This window comes from Colletotrichum karsti, assembly GCF_011947395.1.
Source record: "Colletotrichum karsti strain CkLH20 chromosome Unknown Scaffold17, whole genome shotgun sequence".
NCBI classification, from domain to species: Eukaryota; Fungi; Ascomycota; class Sordariomycetes; order Glomerellales; family Glomerellaceae; genus Colletotrichum; species Colletotrichum karsti.
Genome location: NW_024065917.1, coordinates 228,420 through 252,019, shown reverse-complemented (window position 1 = coordinate 252,019; position 23,600 = coordinate 228,420). Strand labels below are relative to the sequence as shown.

Below are 23,600 nucleotides of genomic sequence, written 5' to 3'. Positions count from 1 at the left end.
GATCCAAGTCGAACCTACTGATGCGAATGATGAAGTCTCGCTGGTTGTCAAGACTGTCCGTATAATACATGGGCCGGTAGAATACCCTACTAGACATTTCTTTTAAAAGACCAAAAAGATTGCTCTCGTTCTATCTAGCCACAGCATGACAGATATCCATGTATGGGGTGTCATCCGAAAGGGAGATTTGAATGAAATGATATATCATGGAAGTCGTACGGATAACTTCAACACCTCACATTGTGATGCGGTGCTACCACACCACTCTCGCCTTCCATCATCATCGTCGGCCAAGTATTCACACAGCTAACCCGGATACCCGGGGAGACGCTGGTATCTACAGTTGTCGTCTTACTCACGCAGTACCTGCACGAGAGAAGTCAAGCTCACTAGAGAATAATTATATCCGCAGATGACTATGGCTCATGGTGTTTCCATGTCAACTCAAAAGCCACTGCAGCGGCTTATATGTAAGAGATCCCCAATTCCGCGCCTTGTCTATGCAGCAGCAGTTGCCAAAGGTGCATAACGAGAGGGGCCGTAATCAACCAACTTCCGTCAAGGTGAATAGAGGCCCGACATCATCGGTACCAAAGTCATTCACCTCTTTGCGAGCGAGAAGACCTGGAGCAGAAGTGTGATCTCTGGTGCGTGGCAGCATACTGTCAGGCTCGATTGATAGTCTGATAAGGTCGTGTTGCCCACCCCTAATAGGCTGTCGCGCCCTCTGTAAATCCCGTCCGCGTGCAACATCGTCACTGATCTGACTTACACTCATGCCCACCATGCTTTCACTGTATCGCCAAAGTGGCCAGCGGTTCGAGGCTCAAAGCTCCAATTAGACTCTTCTGGACTTCAGGCGTTACCTGTCATTGGTGATATCTCTGCTCTGGATAGTACACCGAAAATACGCGAGACCCAAATCATTGGTGTATTCAACTACGATGTGTATCGGAAGACAGAGACGGAGGATGAGACACGGGTCGGAATAGTATGCACCAGATCGCGCCAGAATGGGGACTCGTGTAGTCTTCACCATGTCTAGAAGAATCATCAATACGGTCAATCCCAACGTTTTAGCGCCGGCGTTTTTAGAGCAGTCACCATGGCCTTTCAGCGGGCAATTGTACGTGGTTGCTTTCAAGAACCCCCTCAATCTAGAAACATGTAGCCCAAGATCTAGCATCGTATACAGAGGAAGTTGATAAATGATTTGACTGGGTTAAAGAATGTACGCAGTTAATCTCTAAATACTCATGAGATATCCAGACCAAACAACAAGTCCCTCGCGCCCACTACGGCCTTCGACTAGAGTCTCCTGTTTTCAATATAAAAAGTGCCCATCGGCCCCACGACACTCTGCAAAGAAACTCAGGCTGTGTAACTAGTATGCCTACTTCATCCACAGCTACACGTTCAGGTCGCGTTTGCTTGCCTCTCGCCCCCTCCACCTAACTCATCCCACATGTATTCCGGGACAGAATGTGCCGAGACTAGGGGCGCAGGACAGCAGACTCGCAGCTGTTTACTTGCTGAGACGTTCAAAAGAGAGAAGCACAGCATCATACCGACTTGGTATCATGATCACCTTTGAATAGCCAAGAAAGATACGAGCGATTAATTGCCTTGCTGCGTGCAGAATGTTTCGATGTAGAGAACTAAATATGAACATAGGCACATACATACAGTCCAATCACTTGGTCGCCGCTTGGCCTGTATGGAGAGCAAGTCCATATAAGAACGAAGCCCTTGAACACAAGTCAATTTATCTGAGACAATGAGGCACCGGACGTTGAAATCAAGCTTGACGGAAAGCTGGCAGACGTGGAGAAACACACCAAGAAGGCGGTGATCGGGTACGTGGCCCGCGCGGAGCTAACTCCGAATGTCTCAGAGCCGACGCAGGTCGCATCTGGCATCGTTGAGCCAAGCGAGGCCTGCTCATGGCGTGCGATGTGCATCATGTCGGTGAGAAACAGACTCGTCCAACAAGTTTCTCATGTTAAGGACCCTGCTAGAGCAAGGCTCAGTCGACATTTGAAGCGGTGAAGCGTCCGTCGCAACATCGCAGCACATCAAAACAAACTCAGCATCGATCAAGCAGCGTTATCAGAGATTCTCTACTCTATTCAAGTAGCCAAATGGTCTACCTATCTACAACGCCTCCACACACACCCGGAAGAGGACCGTCCCTCTTCCTTCTTTCTCTCATCCCCCAGCCATAACCGCAAGAGATGGATCGGCTAGAAAACCAGGAAAGAAAAGATGTTGAAGTTCTTTTGTTTCCCCGTTAACGCCAATGTAGATGCTTTCTTTGTTGCCCCTTTCGAACAATCCGAAGGGTATCTCTCATAATGCATTGCAAAAAAAAGGAAATAAAAAAAATCAACAGATACCCCCTTCGACAGGGGGTTTCCCGCTTGATTGTCTTTGTTGAAAGACGCCACCGCTCCCATTGTACCAGAAAATTTGTTTTTATAACACCCTGAATGAAGAAAACCCTACCAGAAGACCTCGTGTTGCCTTTACCCGCAAAGGCCTATAACCGGGATTCGTTGAGAACCGTACGCCATGTTTGAGTTGCCTGTCCGCATGAATATCAAAATTATTATAAACGTCTAGGTCGTTGCAATGCAGGAAGCTTGTTGAAGAAATCCTGCTCGGTCCAAAGCTGTTGCTAAGCGAGGAGCGCTTAGAACTTGAGAGTCTTGGGCTGCTCCCAGGTGAAGCTCTGGTTGGTACCGAAGTGGCCGTTCTTGGCGGTCTGGAGGTAGATGGGGCGGTCCAGGGAGAGCTCGCGGACGATGACACCGGGGCGGAGGTCAAAGTTGTTGCGGATGATCTGGACGAGCTCGTCGGAGGTCTTGTCGGAGGTGCCGTAGGTGTCGACGTAGATGGAGAGGGGCTCGGCAACACCAATGGCGTAGGAGAGCTGGACGAGGGCACGGCGGGCAAGGCCGGCGGCGACGAGGGACTTGGCGATCCAGCGACCGACGTAGGCGGCGGAACGGTCGACCTTGGAGAAGTCCTTGCCGGAGAAGGCACCACCACCGTGGGCACCCCAGCCACCGTAGGTGTCGACAATGATCTTGCGACCGGTGAGACCGGCGTCACCCTGGGGACCACCGATGATGAAGAGGCCAGAGGGCTGGATCTGCGTGGGGGTCAGTGGTTGTCGCTGAAGTGTAAGAGGATGCGGTACTCACGTGGTAGACGGTCTTGTCGTCGAGGTACTTCTCGGGGATGACCTTCTTGATGATCTTCTCCTTGATCTCCTCGCGGAGCTTCTCGGTGGTGATGTCCTCAGAGTGCTGGGCAGAGACGACGACGGTGTCGACGCGGATAGGGACAACGGCACCGTTGTCGTGCTTGTACTCAATGGTGACCTGGGTCTTGGTGTCGGGGCGGAGCCAGGGGAGGGAGCCGTCGCGGCGGGCAGCGGACATGGCAGCGTTGAGCTTGTGGGCGAACAGGAGGGTGAGGGGGAAGAGCTCAGGGGTCTCGTCGGTGGCGTATCCGAACATGATACCCTGGTCACCGGCACCGAGCTGCTCGAGGGCCTTCTCGTAGTGGAGACCCTGGGCGATATCGGGAGACTGCTGCTCAATGGCGACGAGCAGGTTGAGGGTCTTGTAGTCGAAACCCTTGGAGGAGTCATCGTAGCCGATGTCCTGGACGGCCTGGCGGACGACCTTCTGGTAGTCGAGCTTGGCCTTGGTGGTGATCTCACCGAAGACCATGATCATACCGGTCTTGGTGGCGGTCTCGCAAGCAACCTTGGAGAGGGGGTCCTCAGCCAAGCAGGCGTCGAGGATGGCATCGGAGACCTGATCGGCAATCTTGTCGGGGTGACCCTCACCGACGGACTCGGACTACATCGGAGAGTTTAGCAGGGGTTCGGCGGGTTTTTTTCCCTCTTGACCGCATGTGCAGTTTGGGGTCGAAGGCGGTGCTTACGGTGAAGAGGAAGTTGCCCTCGTTGTAGTGCTTGCGGCTGGCAATGCCGTTACCGTTGACTCCGTTGGCAGACATGTTGATAAGATGTGAAAGAAGAGTGAAATGAAGTAGAGATGTCGTTGAAATTCGGTGGAAAAAACTACCAACGCGGGGCACCGAAGATAGCAGGGGAAAAAGAGCTACTTCTGGGTTGAGAGGGTTAGCTTTGCTGTGGTGGAGAAGAGCGGCGCGGGAGCTCAGAGCTCGGTGCGAGGTCAATTGCTTACCTGGAGAGGATGGAGAACCAGAGGAAGGCTTGAGAGTTGTGGATGTAGAAGGGGAAAGAGATTGGGAAGAAGGAGCAGGAGATGTGGCCGTTCGGGTTTTAAAAGAAGCAGAGACCTTGGGACGGTTGGGAAGAAATTCTCGCTCATCCCCCTCTGCCCTCAGCGGCCTGCCAAAAGCTCAAGCGGGTTTGACGCACTAATCGTGGGAGACCTGCACCGAGAGCCGGAGGGGAGGAAAGGTACATCTGCCACCACCAAGTTAGTACTGAAGTAGATGTACCTCATCCCGCCGACCCCTCCATCCCCATGTACCAGCCCTGTCGAAGGGGGGGACCCAAAATTCTCCAGATTGCGCCATCCTCACGACTTTCCTCCTTGACCGCCTTCCAGCATTTCTGCGCCGGCAGAGTCACCCCTCTTGAGGCCACATAACGACGCCGCGACGCCGGTGGACGGTTTGCAGTCAGTGGGCAACACCACTTTGGAAGGGAAGTGGTGTCGACGTTTCCTCCACTGCGTAGCAGCGCATCCGGGGCCGGCCCAGCCTCCAAGCAACGAAGAGCTTCACGGCGGCGAGATTAACACAGTGATGACTAGGATGCACACCCCAACGCCGTCCCCATCCTCGTCTGGCCGAAGGAGCTCGGGCTCATTTTTTTCTGTTTCGTTTTCCTTCAGTCTCTCAGTCCCGAGTCTGTCTGCAAGGTTTCTTGCCGTCGGTTTCCTTGCGCAAGGTACCTTAACATGTTAACTGGCCTCAAGCTGCGAGAGACCAGCAATCGCGCAATTGCTGTTGGCAATTACGGAGTTGAAACCCTCTGGAACTCTATTGTCTACTGAACTCTGCTGGTCTCGCCCTTCGCCATTCAACCAATGCATTGTCTGACAACCTGGGTTGCAGAGTCTCTCATTCCCGTCCATCCAAGGGACCGGAGGGTCAGCAACTAGTCGCAAATGCGCCCCCTTCCTGCGCAAAGAAGACGCAGAGAAATAGATTGATTTCCAATGAGAATGCCAGCGGCACGCGCCGACTTACCGGCGACATTCCATCGTCATACGTAGCATAAGACCGTTGGCATGCCTCAGCCCTCCCTCCTTCCCTCCCTCGGCTTATTCTTCCCGCAGACTCTCGCATTCCGAGAGAACTGCGACTTTGCCCCTCTGTTCTCTCCCTCCAATACCTCGAGACCTCGACGCACTCGGCTCGGACCAGGGGTCTCGCAGGGTGGTGCAGAAGAAAGGAACGTGTCGACATTGTTGAATCGTCAGACAAGTGAGAAACCCCTGTCGAAACGGAGCTAAGCCGAGTCTGTCGCCCGGCCTGTAGTAGATCTTTAATTCGGACCGTGGAAATGTGCCCCTCCGTCGCTTCACACACGTGCGAGCGGCATTGGATCGAAATTCCGCAGGAAGCCGTGTGGCCGCCCATCGTGCTGTGAGTGGGTGACTGGGCTGGAGCTGGCGGGACGTGGCAGGGTCTGACAGTGAAAGAGAGGGAGAAAAAAAAAGCCGTTTGTCTCTTATCGCAAGCTATCTATCAGCGCGCATGGCAGAAAACGAAAATTTTCCCCTCATCCGTCGTCACCCGGTCCGACACGGCAGACTTGCAAACAAGAAGTACTCTGCACGGAATACAAACTTGCTACGTCCTCGGATTCCTTCCTTCTCAATTTTAACCTAGCTACCGACTCAAGGCGGCGGGCATGAGCACGAATAAAAAATAAAGATAAAAAAAGGCCGATCACCGCGCGACCCTTGACGCGTGCCCGTTCCTGCATGGCGGGGTAATCCATAGAAAACTTGCCCTCTTCAAACCCAGTAGTGACTTTTTTTGGCCGATCTTGATTCAAGCAAAGCCGACCACTTCGACATACCTCGCACACACAAGCACACTCGATTGCAGACACGTGCTTGACCAAACACTTCCCTTACATATCCCACCTGCAATCCAGAACCTCGCCCCCTTACGCGCCATCATGAGCAAGTACGGCGTGATGGTCATGGGCCCCGCCGGGGCCGGCAAGGTGAGTCCTTCTCCTCCGTCCCTGTGTCTCATCGCCGTCCCGTCCCATCACACCCTTCCGTGCCGAAACTCGGCCTCGGCCGTGAAAGGCCGGGCGGCGCCTCTCCCCGTCCCCGTCTCCGTCCCCAAAGTCTGTCATGCCGGGCCGTATGGCTAACGCCGCACACCACGCAGTCCACCTTCTGCGCCTCCCTCATCACCCACCTCAACCTCAACCGCCGCTCCGCCTTCTACGTCAACCTCGACCCGGCCGCCGAGTCCTTCGAGCACGCCCCGGACCTCGACATCAAGGACCTCATCTCCCTCCACGACGCCATGGAGGAGGTCGGCCTTGGCCCCAACGGCGGCCTCATCTACTGCTTCGAGTTCCTCATGGAGAACCTCGACTTCCTCACCGAGGCCCTCGACAGCCTGACCGAGGAGTACCTCATCATCTTCGACATGCCCGGCCAGATCGAGCTCTACACCCACATCCCCATCCTCCCCGCCCTCGCCCGCTACCTCTCCAACCCGGGCAACCTCGACATCCGCCTCTGCGCCACCTACCTCCTCGAGGCCACCTTCGTCGTCGACCGCGCGAAATTCTTCGCCGGCACCCTCTCCGCCATGTCCGCCATGATTATGCTCGAGATCCCCCACCTCAACGTCCTCTCCAAGATGGACCTCGTCAAGGACCAGGTCCGCAAGAAGGACCTCAAACGCTTCCTGACACCCGACACGGGCCTGCTGGACGACGACCCCGTCACCGCCGCCGCGGGCCCCGCCGAGCTCGACGACGGCCGCGGCGACGTCCACGACAGGGACCTCGTCATGCGCGGCAAGAGCTTCCAGAGGCTGAACAAGGCCGTCGCCGGCCTCATCGAGAGCTTCAGCATGGTCAACTACCTCAAGCTGGACGTGACGGACGAGGAGAGCGTCGGCGCCATCCTCAGCTACATCGACGACATCATCCAGTACCACGAGGCGCAAGAGCCGAAGGAGATGCACGACGACGAGTTCGAGCCGCAGGACGACGAATAAGAGCGCGCTGTTGGAGAGATAGTGACTGTGGATTTCAGCCGGGGAAATATACCAAAAACGGGGGCTCAGGTTCGAAAGGAAAAGATATCAAGATGTAGAGGGCCTGCTTGCATAGCGTTGGCGTTGGTATTGATTTACATTGGCTCATTCATAATCGTATCCATCCGGCAATGCGCCCGACGTCCTGTGTAATCTGTATCGCATGCTTTTCCCTGGGCGGCTTCACGCTTCCCTAGGGCGAGGTATCCAATCCGGCTCTTCTCCCGAGCAACATGACCCCCGGCCGTGGCTCAACTTTGGACGCCGTAGTAGGCCCCCCTCCGCGGCGAACGACCCCTTATACCATATCCCAGAACCACCTCCCCATCCCATTTCACCGGTGTCTCCTCCCCTGGACCTGCGTCTCCTCCTCGTACCTCCTGTACTCCGACACCCAAACATCCTTCACCGCCGCCGCGAACCCGACAACCTTGCCCCCGACGACCACCGCGTCCCTCGCCGTCTCCCACACGCCCCTCTGCACGACGGCCGCGAGAACGGCGACAACAGCGCCCCAGAAGGCCACCCTGAGCACCAGCGCGGTCCAGAAGGCGACGACGCGGCGGATCCAGTTGAGCACGACGACCGTGGCGGCCAGCAGCGCCAGCAGGATGCCGAACGACACGAGCTCGGGCGAGTCCTGCAGGAAGGCCAGCGTCGCGTCGACCGCGGGCGCGACGTACGGGTACAGCGCGTCGAAGGCCCGGCACGCCGCCAGCACGACGTGCTGCCGCGCCACCTGCACCGGCGACGACGGGTGCAGCGCGTTCTTGTGGATGAAGTCGACGGCCTCGGGGGGTAGGAACGAGCGGAGGACGAAGTTTGCCACCGACGGGTCTGCCATTTTGGACATTTGGGCTCTTCGTTGTTTGTTTATGCGTGTATGTGCGGTGGTGGGAGTGGTTTATTCGGGTTTCTTCGCCGTGGGTTTCTTTTGTGGGTGTGCGTTGCTTGTTGTTTCTGGGCCTCGTCTGGCGGTGGGAATCGCTGCTTCTGCCGACGGGGGGAGAACAAAGACGAAAGAACCTCTGGTTCGAAAGAGATGACTAGATTCGAACAACTGTCGTCGCGTACGGATATGTGTCGTGGCAGGCTCGTTGCAACACCAAGCAAGAAGGCAACGCCGCGGTGAGGGTGTGAGGTTGCAGCCGCGTGGAGGACGAAAAATAATATTAAAGGACGGGCAAGAGGACCCTTGGAGCACGAGCCTGTTGGCGATGTGCGGTGTAGCCCGGTCGGGGTAAGGTGGTAGTGGTTGTCGTGTTGTTTTTTTAGTGGGGAAAAATAAGGGCGGCGGTTCTGTTGCTGCAACTCAATGGAAGCATGTGGTTAGACGGATCATGAGAGCTCGAAACAGTAAACGGAACCAACAAAGCTCCATGAGGCCAGATATGCCAATGGCATTTCATAATGCTCCAGATGAAAATAGAAATCAACAACAACAATGACCGGCCAGAGCTTTGTTGCCCTGGTACAACAAGATTGTAATCTGTCTTGGAAACGCTTGTGCTCGAGCTCGAGCTCGAGCTGTCCCGGCTCCCAAGCTCGATTCTCTCTGGTGATTGACCCCAGGTAAAATGCAGTATCGTGATTTCTTCACCCCGACACTTCTCGGGTCGTAATTACCTGAATAAACCAGTTTGTTCATAGGCCAGGCTGAACGACCTCATACCCGTTTCCCTTCGTCAGTGGGGATTATCTGCAACGGATGTGAGCCTTGGAGATGTCTCTAAACACCATCTCTGGTTCGTTGCCAAGAAAGCAGCACGTGCTGCATACCCCAACCAACTACTTTCAATACAGTAATGGTACACCACATCGTCGAGTTGCGAGCAAGATCTTATTTGAACAAAATTTGAGATTTCGGCAGAGCCTGCCTGAAAAAAGCCTCAATTGCAACGTTGCGCTGTAGACAGCAGGTCGCAGCCGCCCACATCTCTCAGTACATGTTCCCAGCACAGGTATTCAGTACTCCTAGACAAGGTACATCCACTCACTTTCTCTCTCTCTTTCTTTCTCGAACAAAGGAAACATGTGTGTGACGCCCATCGTGGATGGAGAAATTGGAGTACAAGAAGAGAACAGGAGGCTGAAGTTCAGCCACAAAAACGTACAAGAAGGGTATCGAATCTAGGAAAAATGGAATCGTGTTTACCAGTCATGCGTAAGGAAGACCCTCTTACACTGGCAACCGCTCTTCTCAACCGCAGCTTCCCGCCTTTCTCATTTGACATTATCAGTTATTCGTTTTGACGCGCAAACGTCAATGTCCTGACCAAGCTGATGTAGCTGCGCCGCGCAGCTAAATCCCTACCAATGTGTGGTTACCAAGATACTCCAAGCATATGGTCTAATCAAAAAACAACTCCTCCTCATGATGTTTCGCCCATGCCTTCCAAAATCTTGCGCGCCGTGTCAAGGCGCCTTCTGTACATCCGGCCCTCTGCAGACGCCTTGCCAGCTTCGCTCAAACCAAGCACGCAACGCCCCAAGCTCGCCACGAAGCGTTCGACGAGGATTTGGTCCTCCTTGGCGAGCTGCGTCATAGGCGCAATCTGGTCAGGTCCGTGAAGACTTTCTTTATCGCAAATGCTTGCGGTCTCGCTCATAATGGCATCGGAGATGGTTCGAAGCTCCAACTCGGGAGACCCCTGGGGCGTAAGCACACCGCCAACACCAACACTAACACGTGCCTTGCCCACCAACGGGAAGCTGCGGTTCGTGCCGGTCGAATCGAAGGATGCGGTCGAGGGGCGGTGGCCCATGGTCGCTTGCGTGCTCATCGGGCGACGATAGGCTATAGAGCCAGCGCGCGCACGCGTCCGCATCTCTTCAAGTACATCGCCGCCGTTGATGCTTCCGACGGTCGACCGCTTGGCGGTTGGCGGGCTCTCGGTGCGCTCGCTGATGGGGCTGACACTAGGAGGGGTAAGGACGCCTTGTCGCGGATCCTCCTCGGTGCCGCTGGCGCTGACCCGGCTGGCTCGACCCGATTGAGCGGTTGCAAATGACTCCATAGTCGAGGTCGTGTCGCCGCTGCCTCTCCTGTTATGCGCCTTTGGACGGATCGCTTCGTCAGAAGTCATGGGCCCGCGAGTTGTCTCCACAGAACTTTCGGAACTGAAGCTACCGCGGCGTTGTTGGCTGATAGTGCCCATGGCACTGTGAAGGAAGAAGTGCTCGTAGTCGAACGCATCTTCTCGGTCTTCATGCGACACAGGGGTTTGGAATGTGTCGTGGTAGAGGGAATCACCACTCTCGCTGTCGTAGCCGTCTTCATCTTGAACCTGTACACTGTCCTCGAAACCGTCCTCGGTGTGCATATCAGAAATGTCGTCAGCAGGCTCGACGTGTGCATTCGCTTCCATCGCGTCGAGAGCCTTCTGGCGCTCCTCTTGGCGGATCGCCTCTTGCGCGGCCTCGTAATCACCAACAACCGACTCATCATCCTTGATTGGTGTCTCTTCAACGGCAGCCTCCACGTCCTTCTCTAGGTTTTCCCCGTCAATGACAGGCGATGGCTCGTTCCATGGGGCCTGTTCCAAGGTCGCAGTGAGAGGCTCTGGCGAGGACTCGTTTTTTTGAGGTCCGGAATACCACTGATCGACCTGCGCGTGAGTGAAAGGACTAGGGGTTCGCAGACTCTGTAGGCTGCGTCGTCGCATAGTATCCACCCGCGCCTGTTCCCTCAACGACGAGATCTTACCCTTGAGGTCCTGGACTTGGTCCTTCAGATCGCGCATTTGTGCTGCCGATGCAGATCGCGTTAGCGGAGGCTTGGTGGGACCATTGAGCGCAGGACCCAAAAGGCTGTTTCGTTTTGTTGTACTGTCGCTTCCCGAGTGAAATTCCGTCGAGACCTCATCCTCCCCCAGAGTATCCAAGCCAATTTCCTGGGCGGCCTTGTATCGTGGTTGCGCATCCCGCCCAGAGTTCAAGCGCTCAAGAGTGGCCGCGTCGTGAGTGATCTTTCGCGTAGAGATTGGCTGGCGATAACCCCCGGCTGCGCCCATGGCGCTGGCAGATCTCCGCTGCGCAATGCCCAAATTCACTAATTCGGTGTTGATTGACGAATCACTCAACATTCTAGCGTGTCCATGCACAGAACTAGGAGATGTCGCTGAAGAAGTGGCTCTCATCATAGGCGGGGAAGGAGTAGAGCCGCTGCCGTCGAATGAGGAAATGGATGGTGTCGAAATGCTCAATGAGCTGCGCGCTCTGTTCAAATTGCCCTCCATGGTCTGCGCGCGTTAGTCTAATCCTCTGCATGCGTTTGAGGTCACATACCGTGAGTCTGCGCTTGGCATTGGCAAGAATCTGCTCGGCTCGTCGACTAATTAACGCGGTTGAGTACCTGTTTGGATCATTAAGGGACGCCCTTGAAGGTTGAGAGATGATATGGGCCTTGTGAACGGACACATCATCTGCATAGGACTCTGCCACGCTCTCCTCATCGTCGCCTTGGAAGTTGCTGTCATCCACGCTGACGGTATCGTCAAAGTCGGCGAACACATTGTGGTCTTGTGTTGTGGTGATCGTACTCGTGGACTCGACCGAGGATCGTCGTTCGTGTGCCCGTGCCCGTTGCTTGATGCTCTCGTACGCTTTCGTCGGGGAGGGAAACGGCTCGTCGCCGAGACGGGGAGTGCGGCCTGTCCAAATCATTGAAGAAGGGCGCGAGGCCTTGCCTGGCGTACTCTCGGCCTCTGTGACTTCGCCGATATCAGACAGCATCGTTCCGTTGCCATAAATAATCGGCGTCGCGGGAGTAATTGGGCCGGCGACGTAGGCGCTCGGGGGAAACTGGAACTGCATGTTCATGTCGACAGCTTGGGAGTTCTTCCACATCATGAGAGGAGAATGCGACCTGTCGGGGGAAGAAGGACAATCATAGTCGGGAAGGATCATGTCGGGGTTCGTCAATGTAGGAGAGGCCGGCTGTGGGGGATACGAGGAGGTGGAGCTTGAATGCGCGTGGCCGCCGCCGTGGGCGGCGTGGGCGTGAATAGCCTGTGTCGCCATGGTTGCGGGTTGTGCTGGCCAAGTTTTGCAGCGATTCAGTTCCGGTGGTGTTGCCTCCTGCGCGTCGGTCTATCTGGATCGCAGGCGTTGATTGTCGTTACAGTGGCCGTGGAGTCGTAGGACGGACAGCGAGTCGGGTCCTGACCAACAGGGCGGGCTGGCTGCAATTAACCGGCGAGTCCTTCCTTGGTGGCGCAGGAACCCCAATGGAATAATTATTCTTGGTATATGAGCAATGGATGAGACGAAAGCATTTGGGCAGAGTTTCGGCCAAGGTTCAACCGATCCCCCAAGTCCAGCCAGGTCCGTGGGCCGTCCGGTCGTGGATTCGGATGGAATAAGACTGACTGGATTGCGTTTGCGTTTTCGTTTTCCTGGGGTTGCGCGGGCGGATGTCAAGTTTGCTGCAACGGGACCAGATGGAACTAAGCGTGCTCCAAACAAGTCGCAGAAGGTGGGCGGGCAGGCGGGTGGGCGAGCTCAAAGGCAACCTGCAGGTCGGGTAAAAATGGCGGAAATCGTTTGTTGAACCTTGTTGTACGGGACTTGATCGTAGATATGAGAAATGGTTGTGTCGTGGATTGTGACGGGCTCTGGAGCTTGACGACTGAATGGCCGTTTGCAGGAAGCAAGACGTCGTTCGTGGGGTGGTAGGACCGTATGCATGCGCAAAGCAAGCACAAACGAGCTGCCGGGTTCGGGGAGGTGGCCGGATTGAGAAGCTTTGGCTGCTGCTCAGAGGCGAGCGATGGCAGATTTGGTTGCGACGAAACAAACGGCTGGGCGCAAGGTAGTCGACGTCGACGAGTCTAGCCGTCTTTGGTCCCTTCTTTCCCTCCTCTTCAGGTTGCTGTTGGCCGTTTGTAGTGTAAATGTTGCTTGACTGTTGTTACGGCTGGCTGCGTCGCGACGGTCCCGAGTTTAAGGGGTTGCAGTTTGGCGGTGGGGGTCCAGCAGCGTGTCTAAAATGATCTGGAAGAGCGACCAATCAAGACTGGATCGAGGCCGTGAGACATGCAGCCGGTACCTTGGGAGGCTGTTCTTGTCTCTGGCTGAGGTGCAGCTGGAGCGATGGACGCGATCGCAAACTGCTCAGCCGCGATACGAGGAGAAGAGCAGAGCAGGTGTCGAAAAGGTGAAAAGGTCGAAGTTCGTGGCGGACAAGCAGTGGTTCCTGGGTTGCTTTGGCAGGCTGATCTCGGCTGGTAGCCCTGTGCCAGGAAGATAAGATGACAGGCTGCGGGAGATGAGCAGCCAAGGGTTGGAGGGCAGGTCGCCGATGCAGTGCAGAATGCAGGCGCAGAACACACAGGACCACAGAAGGGCTCGAGACCTGAGGCGGCAGTTGCAGTCCGATGTGAGTACGGATAGGGTTGGCGGAGGAGACGCGCGATCAGGTACGGACTGGACCGGAATAGTAGTTTGCTGTTGTAGCACGCGGCGTGAAGGCAAAATGGTGGTGAACGGGCGTGACAGTTGGGCTTGACGCTTGACGAGATGATTGGCGAAGGCTAGACCGAGCCGGAAAGACCGTAGGAGAATTGGTAGGTGCGGTAGCTGAATGCCGAGGAGCACTCTGACCTTGGGAAAGGATCGACAGAGAGCGAATGGAAAAGGCAAGTGAGTGTGATGAGTTGAGTGACATGGACGGCACAGACAATCGTGAATTCAGCAATCGACAGAGATATCCTGGATTGCGCGGAAAGGGGCATTTTCTCCAGTCGCGTAGGCCGGGCAGGTACCTTAGGTAAAGGTACCCGTGTCTCTCTTCAGATAATTAAGGCAAGGTACCCGAGAGCCTGCCTACCTTATGCATTACATAGGTACGTATGGATATCTGTGTAAGGCATATTCCGTCCTTACTAAGGTGCCTGGTATTTGATATCGTGCCGTCTTTGAGCTCAAGTTCCTCAAAAGTTGTCGCCTTCGCGACGCTTGGCTAGACAGGCATTCCCCATGTCTGGCAACGCTCTTCCGTTCGTAAAATTTTCCAATTTCTCGCTTCAACGCAAAAGGAAGAGTCCTTGCTCGCGTATCCTGGTTTTGGGCCGCTTCCCCCTGGACGGTACCCTTGGCTGCAGTGGCTTGATGCATGGTTGCGCACATGGGAATGAGCCTATGGAGGCCCACGCTGCAGGTGCTGAGAGACAGAACGAGACCAAAACCGCTGAAAAAGGCTGCCCAGAACCCTGGCTTCTGCCCACCAATGCAAGACGATATCATTGCGTGGGCTCTGGGTTCCTGAGCAGCCTAGCCCGTGTCGGACAAGTGGTGTTCTTGCTGCAAAGTCTTGTTCGGTCGTCTCTGGCCCTGCGTGCCTGGAAGTCTTCCCAACTCGGGCTGATTGGACACGAGAATTGAAGCTAATAAAGCCCCGGCTCCTCCTGCAAGCACTGGCCAGCCGGTGGACTCCGCGCCGGAAGAAACATATCAGCCCCGGCAGCACTGGACCTGCAGCACCTGCAGCAACATACTATGGTACAATACAAGGTTCACACTTGAGAAAGAGAGAAAGAACCGCTTCTGCTTCCATATCGGTGCAACCCAACCTCTTCAATTGCAAACTTTTGGAGACCCGGGCTCGAGTCCGGAGCTGGAAACAGCAAAAGGGACGTCCGAAAGATTCTTTCCAAGAGGCTGAGGAAGGATCATTGAGCAATGGGACTCGCACGGTGGAGTCTTAGCAGCTCTGGTAAGACGAATTTCGGCAATTGATCAGCCTTCCGCATGCAGACCCTGACGCGCCTGACTCTTCCTGTCTCTCCTCTCGCTACCTAGTCGCTAGACCTGCCAGGAACAAGATTGACCAGACCTGTTGCTCCAGCTCAATCACCACCACCACAGGCACCACAGTGCTCATTGCATCTCTTCGCGGAACACGGTACAGATCGAGCAGGTGGCCACTGCAAAACATCTCCACGAGCCCACGCCCGTCATCCATCAGCTCGAGACGAACACGTCCGATCCAAGGCACGCGCCCAGCTAGGGTAGCCTTCGGCTTGGAGACATTTACTACGCAGTACTCTACGTCTGCCGAATAAGCTTCGACACAACCTCGCCGGTGAGCTGTGGAGATGGGCAGACTCAGACTCAGCTCCCGGTCCTTTGTTCGAGAGGCGCTTGCTAACTAAGCAGCCGCCATCGCACATCGACAGCAGCCACAACCTCATCTTCATCTGTCAGAGGCTTTGCCTTTCCACATGTGACTCTTTCCACTTTGCCCTCTGCGGCTCTCGCTCGTGGACTACTCGTGGACTTGTCGTGGAGTCATGACCAGTCGAATCGGTGTCCCAGCTCTCTGGGGCACAAGTCACACGCACGTTGAATCCCGCAGACCCGGTGGAGCTGCACTTCAGTGAACCACCAACCGTCAACTTCCTCATCGGTACTCCCGATACAGAGTACGAACAACCCGATCCTTCTGGAATGCCTCGCAAATTGCACAAGAAATCCATGTCGGCCCATTTCTGCTCACACCATCGCTTGCCCGCTGGCCTTCTCGCGCTCTTCCCCCTGGGTGCACTGTGTTGCATTCAACCCTGGAGGAATTTGCCTGTAACGCCCCTAGGCTGAGATGAGCCGTCAAAGACATTACAAGAAAGTGAAGAAGGCGCCTCTCAACACCAGTGTCACCTCGCCCGCGCTTGGCTCGTACCTGCCATTCGTCCCATCAACCAAATTCCATCGCAGGCGCCTGTTCAGATCTCATGCGCTGATGACGCCATCCTCGGTCAATCTGCTACAGACTACCAAAGACTCGGCCTCTTAAGCCCCCAGATATACCCATAATATCTCGTCTATCTGGTCATTTTCAGCTTCTCGCATTGAATCGCGGCGCCGAACCAATCTCCAGAAACAATCGGGACGGGATCTCTCCAGTCCCAGAGAGCCGGCGATATCCTTGCAATGCTCAAACTGTTGGACAATGCCAGTGTGGGCGTACCCTCCCGGCCCGGCGTGGGGAACTGTGAGAGAAAACTCAGGATGAAGCGCGCGCGAACGTGGTTCCGAAACGCACTCGTCCCATCCGCCCAAGCCTGGGACGTCGCCTATTGCTCATTCGACTCAGTCGATTGAGGGCCTTTACAGACTTCACGAACTTCCAATTCGCCGTTACTGGACACGGAGAAAAGATATTATATCGTCTGCCACATCCCAGGATCGCGCCGGCGGTTGAGGCTTGCGCCCGGATCTTGTCGCCTATCTTGTTTGGTCTTGGTCGTCGCCTTGGCTGAGCCCCTTCTTATTTCAAGACTACCAATATTCTCCGAGTTGCTTTTCCATCGAAATTGCAGCCTTCTGCCTTTCTGGAAAATACGTCGTGGCAATCGGGCCGCGTCAATCAGCCTCATCACTTAGACCAGTCTGGGCCTTGACCATGAGCTTGTGACGGAATCCTCCCGGATTCATCACCAATGCAAATGGGTTTCTTCTTCTCACGACAGTGTCAGTCGTCCGTTTCCGGCTCGCTTGCGTCTCAGCCGCGCAACATGATCCTCGACATTCCGCGCCGCACTGCAGTGCATGGCATAAGCATTTCTTCGCTATCTATGTTCATGACATGATCTCTAACTCGATCTTCTCATGCAAAATCGACACATCTCATGCGAACACCAATATCCCTCTCGACATCGACACAGACAAGTGTGCGTGCCATATTCTATGTTGAAATGTATCTCCGGCTAACCGATGTCTTGTGTGCTTTTCTTTTCTTTTCGCCCAATCCGTAATGCAAACTTCAGTGATCCCCCCTTATGACTAACCAGGTATAAACAAGCAAGTACTTTTTAATCCAAACCGCATGGGTTTTTTTTTTTTCTATCCTTTCCGCTTGCGCGGGCCTCGCGGCATGCTCTCGCCTTTTCAACGCTTCTCAACCCTCAGTGAAGGCCTCGCTTCTGGCCTGCGCGGTGCTCGCATCCTCGCTGCCGTTGTCAATCGTCGTGGGGCGGTTGGCAATAAGACGCTGAGATGAATTAGTACCTCACTCTCGGGCGGTCATCCAGAAGTGATACTTACAACCAAGTTCCTCAACAAGCACGCAATCGTGACCTTGCCGACGGAGGGGACGTAGATCGCAGCCTTCTCCTTGACGGTGGGAGCGTCGAAGTTGCGGAACGAGGAGAAGTTGATGCACACGGCGCCCTCGCGGATGAGGTTCGTGTCGATCTTGTACTTCTCGTGGGGTACACCGCCGATGATGACATCGCTGATGGGGAGGACCTGCTCCAGGCCCCAGCCCTCCTTGTTCGTGACCTGGTGGCGCGGCTGCTTGATGCCCTGGCCGCGGGTGAAGAGCTGGACGCCGGTGATGTCGACCGAGTAGACCGTGGCGCCGTCGTTGGCGAGCAGGGCGGCGAGCGGGCGGCCGTTGACCTCGGAGCGGTTGATGACGGTGATGGTCTTGCCGAAGAGGCGGTTGCCCGGCGCCAGGATGGGGTTGTAGATCTGCAGGTGCTCGAGGATCTTGACGACGGCGAGGGGCGTGCAGGGCAGGATGGACTTGCGCAGGTTGGCGGGCGGGTCCAGGAAGCGGACGTTGTGGTACATGTTGTAGATGTGCTTGTGGCAGAGGCCCTCGACGTCCTTGGCCAGCGAGACCGTCTCCTGGATGTACTTGTCGTGGGTGGGGTTGCCGGGGAAGATGGGGTAGTAGACGATGATGCCGTCGACGGCGTCGTCCGCGTTGGCGTCCTCGATCTTCTCCTCGAGCTGCTCCTTGTCGACGCGACGCAGGTCGAAGTTGAAGCCGCTGGATGTGGGGGAAACAATCATTTGTCAGTTACCTTTGCAACTTTTCTCTCGCGCGCGCGGGAAGGGGGGCTTTTCTTCTGGCCTCCCAAAACACACACACAAAGATTGAAGGCCGGGGCGCGCCTACTTCTCTACGCAGGTCTTCTGAGACCACTCGGCGTACTGGAGAGCAGCCGGGTCGTCGTTGGCAAGGAAGGCCACGAGCGTCGGCTTGAAGACGCCGCTGCCCTGCACCTTGGCGAGGGTCTCGTGGACCTCAGCCAAGAGGCGCTTGGCGATGGTGTCGGCCAGAATGACCTTGCACGTCTTGGGGACTTCGGAAGCCATGGCTGAGTCTGGGTTTCCGAGAGACTCGATATGTCTTCACGGGATGTCAGTCGAATTGCTCTTTTGGGGTCATTAGTATTACTCACTCTCGTTATCTGGTTGAGTGAGTGCCTATCGGCGTCTATCCCCAGATTAGTAGGTATTCTTCAAGCCCCACCATTTTCGACCCCGCGATGCCGCGTCTTTGGGGTAATTGGGAAGGGAAAGAGGATAACTGACTGGCCAAAAAACGCGTAGGATGGCAAATTGAGCAACGAGCGACGGCCCAGGTTCTAATTCTGCAGCTAGATGAGCGATTTGGAGCGGTTGAAGAGAGAAAAGATGGTTCCGTAAAATGACCGTCTATGAGTCTTTGGAGGGGCACCGCTCCGACTTCGACATCCAAATTTTTTTTTCCCTTCCGAACAGGACCCCGCGGTCCTTGCGCTGAATATTTTACCCCTCCATGTCATTCTGCCCGAAACGGACTAGCGTCAAGATGCATTCATCTTTTACATTTTCTTGAAGAATCGCAACCAGCAACGAGTAATTCCCATCAGAATAATCCAAAGACCGTAAAAGGTGTATGTAAGAGTCGTACAAGAAGAACATATGCTAGAGCTCTCGTTGTTGATCGTCAGGTGAGTTGCTCTATTGCAAGTGATCCAACTGCACTAATCCCGAAATGACAGTATGATCGGGCATCTGGTTCCTCCAGACCGCGATAACTTTGATAACGGTTACACCGCCTTCCCGAAGTAATTCCCCCACCAAATCTGAGTAATTATCTCACTGCCCTTGGCCGGCTTTCGGTGACGTGAAGTCAATGTTGGCTCTCAAAAAAGCTACTGAGCCTCAGAAGCCCAGACTGGCATATTTTACAGCGCGCCCCCATCTTTGTCTTTGTTGACTACCCAGGACAGAGAAGTCTCAGAATTTCCGTCCCATCTCTGAATACGACCAATATTGGAAGGAGCGGGGTGAACTTCACATTGGATGAAGGCGTCCATCGCAACTGCTCACTTTGGCCCAGCCATATTCTTCACCACCTAGTCTCCGCTCTTGCCTTGTCGCACTCAATTTATTATCTCACATATACGCTCAGTGACTGAAATCTTCTCCATTTCAACAACCACATTATTGCCAGTTTTGCTTTGGAAGAAAAATTCCCTATACAACAACCACATTCTCAGAGACACCTCAGAGACCATGACAGACTTTCGGAAGTTGGCATTGGAGTATGTCCTGAGTGACGATCCTGAGAGACATTTGGCAATCACAAAGGAGGCAGCTTCAGGTATGTACACGGTCATTTTCCACCAGAGCAGCTATCCGGACAGACTGCTGACCCTGCCTTCCAGCAATCCAAACAGCACCGAGACCCAGCAATCCGGTCGCGAGATGGGTTGAATCCATCAGGCCATGGATGCCCAATGCCAATGACGACCAGATGGATGATGGGGAGGATGGGGAGTCAAGTGGTGATATCATTGCTCGATCCAAAGGTGAGAATCACTCATGAGGCAAAATCGGACATATGTGCTGACCACCTTGCTTCCAGCTTTGGGGTTCTTGGCAGGGACTCTAGAACACTTGGATCCTACTTTTCTCAAGGCAGATCAAGGTGAGTTGATGTGCTTGCCATAATTGGACACTGGCGGTTGACGCATTGTCACAGTTAATCTCCTTGTTGCATTCTTTGGCAGCATGTTCAAGGTTGACCACAAAGCTGGCATCATGCCAGCAGCAAAGGCACTTGACAGAACAGCAAGCATGAAAGCATTCCAGCCTCAAAAAGGAAACGACATCATTCAGAGCATTTGCAGTCTCGGCGACGACTTCAAAAACCAGGTGGCAGAAACAAGAGCAACAGTATACGAGCTGCTGGATCATCTTATCTCAAACCCCGAGGTCGCCAATGATTTGCAGTATCAGCATGGCGCAACCGCCGGCTTCATGACGGAGCTTCTCCAGGTGTGCCGGAATGAGCGAGATCCGAAGTGCTTGATGATCTGGTTCAAGATTCTGAAGGCGTTTCTCGCCGACTTTTCCCCCGTCCAGGAGGTCGTCGATGAGATTTTCAGCATTTTCTCAGCATACTTCCCGATTTCCCTTAGAACGTCACAACATCCTTCGGGTATCACAGCCGACGACTTGAAGTCTGCTCTGCGGGAATGTTTCTCTGCACACCACCGGGTGGCGAGCAAGGCGGTTCCATACCTTATCGGCAGATTGGACCAGGGAGACAGCGTGACTGTCAACGTGAAGGTCGGTGTATGCGTTGGCTGTATGCAAATGATTTACTGACGTCGGAACAGGTCGATATTCTCAAGACATTGACTGCTTGCTTGAACAAATATGAGCACGTTCAGCAAGGCATCACGCCGTTCACCGAAAAGATCTGGGGCAGCCTGAAGTACGAGGTTCGCAACGGCGAAATCGAAGACACGATCAATGCTACGCTCGAGGTTATCCGCACGATCGCGAAGAGACTCAATGGGGACGAGCTCAGGGACTTCGCCCTCACCGTTCAGCGAGACTGCTTAGAAGATCTGGCGAATCCGATATACACGGCAGCTTCTGGAAAGCTCCTCATCAGCGTCCACAGCGCCAAGCCCTCCGCTTTCGCCCTCATGATCGCTCCTTCCGTCACTCACATCAAGGAGAACCTTCGCCACACAAAATCACCCGAGCACACCAAGAATCTCCTGATCTTACTCAACTCTCTGCTTGAGCTTCGCCAAGTGCTTATCGGTGGCGATGTGGAATTAAGTGTCGACGATGCCGCGGCCTTCAAATCCACAGAGCCAATGCTTGCGCCGTTGTACAAGCAGGCATATCTTCCGCCTTTCCAACAGGCAGTTCAGGAAATCGCAATGAAAGAGGAAGCGACAATTGGTCAACAGGCTATCAAGGGTATGGGCTTAATGGTTTGCCAGCGTGCTGCACAGACAGGACGCTCTACTCAACCAATGCTTCCAGAAACCACCCTGGCTGAGATTTGCGACGACTTGGCAAGCGTGATCCTGAAGGCGCCGGAGCGCTACTCAACCGACGAGCTCCAGGCCAACTTGATCGACGAAGCTGTATTTGCTCTTCAGAAGGCTACCACGGCTTACCCGCCTGCGCTCAAGAAGTTGATCGAGGAGAGCTTCAGGATATGCGAACCTTACATCGCTTCTCCCGAGACGACGTCTATCATCGGTCTGACCCAAACGTTGCAGCAAATCATCCCCAAGCTGGCGTACATCAGCTGCTTCGAAGTGCCACGACAGGGCAAGAAGTTTGACAACTACGTGCTTCTGTTGAGCGTGCTGCTTGACAATCTCAAGTCCATGCTTGACGTCAAGGCACCTCCGCAAGTCTGGTCGCTGTTTGCCTCTGGAATACAGATCACGATGAGATATTACAGAGATGCAGTCCACGCTTTTCTGCCGAAATCCGAAGCTCTCAATTTCAAAGACAAGCGATTCCATCCCGACACGTGGGTCAACTACGTCGCAAGCCGGTTTCCTACTTTGCCTCGCATTGATGGCGAGAGCTCCGAATCACCTGATGCTGGGGACGCTATGGACATTGACAGTCAGGAACAGCAGCTGGAAAACGCCAGTGATGAGATTCATGGAGACTTTATCCTGATCAGTCTCTTCGTGTTACGACAGCTTTACAGACGAGCGACCAAGATAATCAGCTTCGACGATGACACTGAACTCTCACTAGAGCTCAGTGACGATTTCACCAACAAAGACCCGGACGCTCGTATGTTCGAGGATCGCTACCTCCACCTCATCGGTAGCATGGCTACCTTCGTCATCCGCGAGATGAACGAATTGCAACAGACTGGGTTGCTTCTCAATGAGGAAGTCGTGACGCTCTTCCGTGGCGATGATGAATTTCTGCACAGCGATCCATCCAATGCGCATCCTTGGGCGAACGCACACTTACGAGATGCTATGCTTCGGACATTCAGTCCAGACCCATCATACAGCATGCGCGATCCGCCCAAATTCCCCATCAGCGGCTTCAGCCATGGGCGCGCAGTCGTTCTCTCTCTTGGCGTTGTCCAGCCATTGCACCCCACAGCAGTTCAGCGTTTGGTAAGTTGTGTGCTGCTATCAAGAAGAAACAGTTGACTGACTTTCGCATAGGTTGAGAGAGGAACAGCCCATCAGATCCTCATTGCCGGCCTCCTGTCACGCGACCACTCAGCATCGCCTCGTTCCCGTCTCATTGTGTCTGCCATTCTGACTATTATTGCCAACAAGTACCCAGTTGATAAGCTGAGCGAGATTGTTTCCATGGTTGAGCGCCAGATGGAGTTTGTGGTTGGTAACGGCAGCTTGTCTGAGGAAGAGGAGGACGAAACAGGCTTCCTCGAGCATGAGAAGAACAGACTTCCCGGCGAGAACCCAGCTCAGGCCAGGGCCAACTTGGCAAGGCCGGTATATGCGATCACCGCAGGCGTCCTTCGACGATACACCGGGAATGCTTTCAAGAAGGTCCTTTTGGCCATTCAACGGGGCCCCGCCAACAAAGAAACCGGCCACACTCTCGCCCGCAATCTCGAGATTGTATTTGCACCTTACGACAGCCTGAGGAAAGAGTACTTTGGACAGGTGAAGCCCCTGTGGCTTCAGAGAGCCTACTTCGAGCTCGTCAAGCCAATGCTTGCCAAGGCTTGGCCGGCCGGCTCAAACAGCCCGGAGGACATGCTGGTGGCCGCGAACTACAGCATCGCCGTTCTCGCAGCCGTGAAACACATCCCCTTCGCCATCTACGAAGACGACACGGAAGACCTCGTGAGATTGATCCTCTGCGCAGTCCGCTACCTCCCGTCCGGCGGAGACGTGCAGGCCGGCCTCAGGGTCCTGGAGGAGATCGCGCACAACTCGCCCGACCGCATCAAGCCGTTCTTGAAGAGCATCATCGAGGCATGCATCTCCATCTTCACCCGGGGCGACTCCCAGACGGAAAACTCCTCGTGGATGCCGGCGGGCTACATGCCGTTCGACCATTCCAACGTCGCCCAGGCACAGTGCCGGTGCCTCGTCATCCGTGTGCTGGGACTGCTGCCGCCGCAGTTCGAGCACCGTCATCTGCTCGACTCCGCGTCGCAAGTCCGCCGCATGTTGTCGCAAGCGTCGGGTGACCGTGTCCGCGAAGTTAGGAAAGCCGCTCTTGTGGCTCGCCAGGCCTGGGCCGAAGTCAACTAA

The 23,600-nt window shown here is 54.8% G+C and overlaps 6 protein-coding genes across 6 annotated transcripts; 2 read left to right on the top strand and 4 right to left on the bottom strand.

Moving 5' to 3' along the window:
• Nucleotides 1–2,692: 2,692 nt before the first annotated feature.
• On the bottom strand, nt 2,693–4,032 carry CkaCkLH20_05886 (methionine adenosyltransferase; the record flags this gene model as incomplete). Its single annotated transcript, XM_038888603.1, has 3 exons — nt 2,693–3,154; nt 3,207–3,872; nt 3,958–4,032. The coding sequence occupies 3 exons, from the start codon at nt 4,030–4,032 to the stop codon at nt 2,693–2,695; spliced, it is 1,203 nt and encodes a 400-aa protein (XP_038745939.1).
• Nucleotides 4,033–6,199: 2,167 nt separating this feature from the next.
• CkaCkLH20_05885 (transcription factor fet5) lies at nt 6,200–7,266 on the top strand (the record flags this gene model as incomplete). The annotated part of the gene is made up of 2 exons (XM_038888602.1): nt 6,200–6,376; nt 6,421–7,266. The coding sequence occupies 2 exons, from the start codon at nt 6,200–6,202 to the stop codon at nt 7,264–7,266; spliced, it is 1,023 nt and encodes a 340-aa protein (XP_038745938.1).
• A 373-nt stretch (nt 7,267–7,639) lies between these two features.
• Nucleotides 7,640–8,158, bottom strand: CkaCkLH20_05884 (uncharacterized protein; the record flags this gene model as incomplete). The annotated part of the gene is made up of 1 exon (XM_038888601.1): nt 7,640–8,158. One exon carries the CDS (start codon nt 8,156–8,158, stop codon nt 7,640–7,642), a length of 519 nt encoding a protein of 172 aa, XP_038745937.1.
• Nucleotides 8,159–9,677: 1,519 nt separating this feature from the next.
• On the bottom strand, nt 9,678–12,327 carry CkaCkLH20_05883 (uncharacterized protein; the record flags this gene model as incomplete). Its single annotated transcript, XM_038888600.1, has 2 exons — nt 9,678–11,546; nt 11,593–12,327. 2 exons carry the CDS (start codon nt 12,325–12,327, stop codon nt 9,678–9,680), a joined length of 2,604 nt encoding a protein of 867 aa, XP_038745936.1.
• Nucleotides 12,328–17,200: 4,873 nt separating this feature from the next.
• CkaCkLH20_05882 (methylenetetrahydrofolate dehydrogenase) lies at nt 17,201–18,408 on the bottom strand (the record flags this gene model as incomplete). The annotated part of the gene is made up of 3 exons (XM_038888599.1): nt 17,201–17,293; nt 17,347–18,079; nt 18,209–18,408. The coding sequence occupies 3 exons, from the start codon at nt 18,406–18,408 to the stop codon at nt 17,201–17,203; spliced, it is 1,026 nt and encodes a 341-aa protein (XP_038745935.1).
• Nucleotides 18,409–19,596: 1,188 nt separating this feature from the next.
• Nucleotides 19,597–23,600, top strand: CkaCkLH20_05881 (DNA repair transcription protein; the record flags this gene model as incomplete). Its single annotated transcript, XM_038888598.1, has 6 exons — nt 19,597–19,684; nt 19,749–19,892; nt 19,949–20,011; nt 20,066–20,655; nt 20,706–22,484; nt 22,536–23,600. The coding sequence occupies 6 exons, from the start codon at nt 19,597–19,599 to the stop codon at nt 23,598–23,600; spliced, it is 3,729 nt and encodes a 1,242-aa protein (XP_038745934.1).